Source organism: Hypomesus nipponensis, chromosome 14, assembly GCF_054491055.1.
Source record: "Hypomesus nipponensis isolate SF chromosome 14, ASM5449105v1, whole genome shotgun sequence".
Taxonomy (NCBI): Eukaryota; Metazoa; Chordata; class Actinopteri; order Osmeriformes; family Osmeridae; genus Hypomesus; species Hypomesus nipponensis.
The window spans coordinates 10,896,798-10,902,838 of NC_140374.1; the positions used below are offsets into that span (position 1 = coordinate 10,896,798).

The 6,041-nt window shown below is 38.9% G+C and overlaps 1 protein-coding gene across 1 annotated transcript; it reads right to left on the reverse strand.

Moving 5' to 3' along the window:
* Window positions 1–1,098: 1,098 nt before the first annotated feature.
* On the reverse strand, window positions 1,099–3,358 carry pex11a (peroxisomal biogenesis factor 11 alpha). Its single transcript, XM_084672466.1, has 3 exons — window positions 2,991–3,358; window positions 2,598–2,713; window positions 1,099–2,407 (listed from the first exon to the last, which is right to left on the reverse strand). The coding sequence occupies exons 1-3, from the start codon at window positions 3,044–3,046 to the stop codon at window positions 1,839–1,841; spliced, it is 741 nt and encodes a 246-aa protein (XP_084528592.1). The 5' UTR covers window positions 3,047–3,358; the 3' UTR covers window positions 1,099–1,838.
* Between the last annotated feature and the right edge of the window lie 2,683 nt (window positions 3,359–6,041).

Sequence of the window (6,041 nt, forward strand, 5' to 3'; positions counted from 1 at the left end):
TAAGAAATAACATTACAACATGTTTTACAACATGACAAGTGTAGACTTTTACAAAGCCTGATGGATTCCAAATTAGAACAATAGTGTACCTGTAAAGGTTTTTAAATTTGACTCAAAGATTTACATTTACATTACATTTAGCAGATGCTCTTATCCAGAGCGAATTACAGTAAGTACAGGGACATTCCCCCGAGGCAAGTAGGGTGAAGTGCCTTGCCCAAGGACTCAGCCACCTGACTCCCTCCCTAGATTTGAACAGTATTGAACTTAAATTTATAAGTATACTATTTTGACAGTTACTACAGTCACATCAGTTTTAGTAAACAGAAGTCTTTTGCAAAATTCCCCAAATATTCAGTGTTTCAACAGAATCATGTAATTTCTATACATTACAAAAAACTATCCTAAAAGAACAATCAGAGATAACAAATGTAGCCTATTGCTCATAGTCACAAAATATCACTCAGAATTACTATTGGAACAGTGACTATAACGACATGTTAACATTGTGATTTCTTTAACATTTTTAAATGTTGATTTAAAGATGGTTTAAAAGGAATTTAGTTTCATTCATCACATTTTGCACTGGTAGGATACTGAAGGTTCTTCAATCCTTAAGATATTAATTGCATAGAATTCATATTGAGCTCCCCCACTTGATACTACCAAGTGAGTATACAGGTCACTTGATTTGAAAGCACTCATTAAAAAGCTTCAAAAGGTTATGCAAACATACATACAAAAATCTGTTACATGATAATTGAAGAACATGCTTGTTATACAGACATTAGGCCAACCCATAGAAATACGAGAACTTTCACATTACCACTAGAAATTGGTCAGCCAATGTCGGCTTCATAAGTGAGGTGTATGCTGACCATTACTGTGTGTGCGTTACAAAGGTCCCATGATGAGTAAAGTTTTTACATGGTAGTGAGGTCAGGATTTTCAGCACCCTACCAATTGTAATTTAGTTTAATAAACAAAACAGAAGAATACAGTACTCATAATTTTACATATATATATTACCAATTAGAAAAATATTAAGTCTGTTCTCCAATTAAATAACCAAAATGATTAAAGCAGCAATATGTACTATTTTGATACAAATATTGATCTGTTTAATTAAACTTGATTATGGTATAAATTCACAGTGCCAGGGACCAAACTGTACCCCCACAGCTTTTTGTGCCAGTTTGGAAATCACTTGTTGGGGCACATATCAGGAAGAATCTGTCAGCACACTGTAAACAAATAAATAGAAGAAAAACAAAGTTGTACTGTTGATGTAAACTGTTCCCTTTAGCAAAGAGACTATTAAAAAGCTAGACCTCCAGAAAGTGCTATTGAACCTTTAAAAACCTAGTCTTATTAAAGAGTGATATTTGATGGCTTACTGGGGCAGTGCTGTGGTGGCTTTAAGGCGTACATTAGTTAAACATTATTAGTTTTCAAGAACGTCATTTTCATGTTTAAGAACTTCCAAGGATAACAATAACCTCAGTGATTCACAACTACCCTTTGCACACATATAATACTCCTAGCTGTTCCCTTTAGAAAAATAGGCTCATATAAGTGAACTGAAGTTGGTCCTATTATTAAATAAAAAGAAACAACATCCTAGTATTAAATCCATATACTACCTGGTGTTTCCTTACTTTTCCATCTAGCCAGAATGTTCAGCTTTGCTTACTAAACTAATGGGCAGCAGCAGTCAATGCACATTGCAGTAGCATCCCAATAAATATCAATTTTGCCAGGGTTTTACATGTCACTAGACTAGTGATTTTACAATCACTAGACCCAAGTCACTGTACCTCTCTTTCCCAAAAGCTTGCCTATGGCTTTATTTTCAAGTTGGGCTGCAGGAGAGACACTATTCCTAAGAATGAGGATATCAGACCACAAAAGCCCACCACCCCTGCATTTGACTGGTAAATTCCTAACTTGTCCAGTGGAATAAAAATATCACATATGTTTTTCATTGTGTCCAGGGCAACTGCAGGATGGCTTTTCAGGCTCTCAATCAGAACATAGAGAAATGTATCAATCTGAGGGATGATAACAGGGGCCACCTCAGGACTGTCATTGAGGTGTTGATTGATTTTCTGTTGAAAGCTCTTATCTTTTGCCTTCTGCACCATTATCTGAGAGATTACGTAAACATCTCTTGTTAGACTCATAACTAAGGACAAGAAGTAGTAACGAGAAGCGTGCAAGCTCCACCGGTCCTTGTTAATATCATGGATTAGGCCAACATTTCGGGCCCAAAGTACATTATCACAGATAAAGTAAAGAGCGCGGTTGAGGTTGGCCACTGTAAGGCACAGACGTAGAATTGGGTCAGAGAGTTTCAAGGTTCGTGCTGCAGCTTCAACGGAGTTTGCGGTGTTCCCCAGTCTAAACACTGAAAGACAAAACAATGCGTTGAAGTTCAACATATTCCCAAGGTTTTTAGACAATGATCATAGAAAGGGATACAATTAATGCTACAATACACGACAGTCAACTAAAATGTATTTGTCAAACTTAAAATAATTTAGCTAGCCAGGCTACAAACAAATGGTGTGTGTTGACTGGTAAAAAAAAAGACTCACATTTTCTGCCAGAACTCATGTTTGACTCCAGACTTTTCAGCTTCATCACTAGTTCTTTTCGGGCTGAATTATTTCGTAGTAAGTACTTCGTAAAAGCGCAAGCATATTGGGTTGCCCTTTAATAAACAAAACACACAGGTTAGGTAAGTTAGAGCTAACTACCGAGCCTATTCGTTTATTTTATAACTGTCAATTAACTAGCAACTAAACTCTTTAAATGTAATGCCTCGTAGTTAAACTCGAGCTACAGAAGAAACAAGCCACTATACAGTACATGTCATGATCAACATTCAGTGACTGAGAGTAGACTAATATATTCAGTAGGCTACAGTAGCCCAAAGCTACTGTAGTGCTAGCTACAAACTACGCTAGCAAGCCAATGTGTTCACATACCTGAAAATACGGTCCCTCCCTTGACTTTGATTTGTGAACTTGATGAAAGACTCCATTGCAATAATAAATACTACCACGTATCTTTATCAAATGAACGTTAGCTAGCTACTGGTGTTGGCTAACCAACTGCAAAAAAATGTCGGTAGTATCAGACTGGTACTGTAGTGTACAATAGAACAATTTGTTCTAGCTAATCACACACTGTGACACAGTACCAGCACTCGTCTGACAATTGAATTCCACAATTAGCACTATGTCTGCTTATTAATCAATTAGGAGACAACGTAAATTTTAAACTAAATGTCACGTCTCATCCCACCGGAGTAGGCCAAGCACTGATGGATAGTAAATTAGCCTTATTCATAAACCGGTTGATGGTGTTTCTGTACGGAACGTTTAGCCAACGGACAAGTGCGTCTGTCGCAACCTCGGGTTCGTACCTAAAGATGCGAGATATCCACTCGTCGTCTTCAACAAAAGCCTACTTGTCTCTAACCTTGATCGAAAATACCTGGGTTTCATATATCTTAAAAATGTCCGAGTAGGGGGGAAAGGGTTGCAGGAAGCAAAGTACCGAGGAGATCAGATCATTCTAATGCAGTCTACTCCCAAAGGCATGGCTGGTAGGATATATGTATTGTACTATGGCCTACGTAGAGACCGCTCAGTATACGGACAAATTGAAGCACTTATATTCAGCCAAAAGACAACAAGGGAGTGGACTGTAATGTTTGGGGATCGGATCTGCCTTGCAGATGCCATTACAATTTATCTGTATTCAAATCTACATCGGAACTTTTACTGCAACTATACCTACCACAAGCAAGTAGAAATGAGACTTAAACCTTAAGAAAAAATAATCTGAAATTGCACTTTACACCAAATACACTAATTTACTATGTAGGGAGTCATATGGCTGAGCAGTTACGGAAACGGGCTAGTAATAAGAGGGTCGCTGGTTCGATTCCAAATGTCATCCACAAATTCCCAGAAACCTTAGAGTGAATTTACCATCCAACCCTGATATTCACAGTAACAATAAGGATAATTACCTTAAAGGTTATCGGTAGACACCAGGTGGACTGTATACATCAATATTACTTGATGGTGTGAAGTAGGTCTTGGACTTGATATGCATTTCTAACTGTCTTCTCCTGAAATGACAGCAAACTATTATGCCGTTCCCCTGACCAGATGAATATCCATAGCCTATCTCATGAATCTATCATTTAAAGTCACCCTAATGGAAACCTGACCAGATGGCTGGTTAAAGGGGTACAAAATGTTCCATTATGTAAGGGATGGCTGAGCGGATAGGGAGTCAGGCTATTAATCAGAAGGTTGTTAGTTTGATTCCCGGCCGTGCCAAATTACGTTGTGTCCTTTGGCAAGGCACTTCACCCTACTTGCCTCGGGGGGAATGTCCCTGTACTTACTGTAAGTCGCTCTGGATAAGATGTAAATGTACTGACTAGATTTCAAATTTTGGCATAATTGCTGTAACATGCCACACACCGGAGTAGATCCAGGAGCAGAGTTTATTAGAACAGGTAGATAACAATGCAATAGAGAGTAATCCAAGAGAATAGTCAAAAATACAGACAAGGGTCAAAATCATTTAAAATATATATAGATATGAAAAAGTAACGCTCAGTCTGTAGGCTTACTTAACACTACAGTGTTTCCCCAATAGGATTCTTTTTAGCAGTGGGGGCAGGTCTGTCCTACCCCCCCCCCCCCCCCCTCCTCGGCCGAAATAAAGTTCTAACCCTATATTTTGGAGTAGGTTAATGTAATAGTCTAATAACAAATGTAATATTGCATATATTTTTGTCCTATTTTCCGTAAATCAATACAGTTAGGCTACTTAAAGTATGTTCTAAATGGCAGAAATATGCTGCCAATTAATAATTGACGTAACAACTTATTGTAAATGGTCAGTAGCCTAGCCTATCGATCAAGGTCCTCGAAAGCATGTACACCTTCGGCTTCATTTGATCTTGATAGGCTAAGCATTCTATAGCAAATAATAACAATATACACACTTAATTAAAACTACTTCTGCATAATAATGCACCTAAAATACAAACGTGAGCAAGGGCAGCAATCGCTATCGAATCAACAGGCATGCAATTATGCTAGCAGGGGGAGAATACAAACAACGAAAATCACCAGTTAACTTAAATTTGCAATAACTGTAGACTAATACAATAACACAGGCTTTAATGAACTGAAAACATAAGTTATACAACTTACCGTTCTCAAATACGCACACTCAACTGCGCTGTGACGCGTATGTCTTTGCTATTCTCTGACATGCACTCTAACAATCACTGCTGATAGACGGCTTAAAATCGTGTACAGCCCTATTTCTGATTAGCCTGGTCTTAAACCTTGTGCTGCCTTCGGGTCACATGACCAAAAGGTTCATAACAAACCATTGTTGTGTTTACCCAATTTTACCCAATACAAGAGCAAATAAAAATGATTTTCTTTTCACATGTGGGGGGTCTGAGACAGCCCAACGGTAAAAAAAAAAATGCTTCACTTTGTTTTTGTATGTGGTAAAGTTGTCGCAAACGACGGTGGGTCACAATGACTGATGGGTCAGAATGACCCCAGGAGAACTCAAGGGTTAACCAGACCCTCGTACATTTCTGTACCCCCAGAGGGTCTGGGATCACCCCATTGACAAGCGTTAACTTCCTTGAAGGCGGGTCCTCTGTTGAAGTTTAAAACTATTGGATCTGCGCAGAGCCACTCTAATCTGCCATAACCAATCGCAAGCGTTCGTCTTCGCCAATCCTTCACCACTACTGTAACGGAGCTAGTTGCCATAGCTGGAAAATCAAACTTTTCCCGAACCCCGTGAGGAGGAGGGCCACCTCATGGCCACCTACAAAACTCAGCAAGGAATGTTCTTGCTCCGGCTTTAATTTATGGATATTCGGCAGCATTGCCACAACCGCAGAATAACTTCACTCGCATTTTTCTACGCCGCCATTACTGAACTACTCAAACTAGTGCACGACGTTCTCAGCCACTCCCTCT

Bases quoted from the DNA above. Each gene is read 5' to 3' on its own strand.
- pex11a (XM_084672466.1), bottom strand. From the start codon at position 3,046: ATGGAGTCTTTCATCAAGTTCACAAATCAAAGTCAAGGGAGGGACCGT. The intron at 2,714-2,990 runs GTATGTGAACAC...TGTTTATTAAAG, and splicing joins GGGAGGGACCGTATTTTCAG to GGCAACCCAATATGCTTGCG. The intron at 2,408-2,597 runs GTGAGTCTTTTT...TTTGTCTTTCAG, and splicing joins CATGAGTTCTGGCAGAAAAT to TGTTTAGACTGGGGAACACC.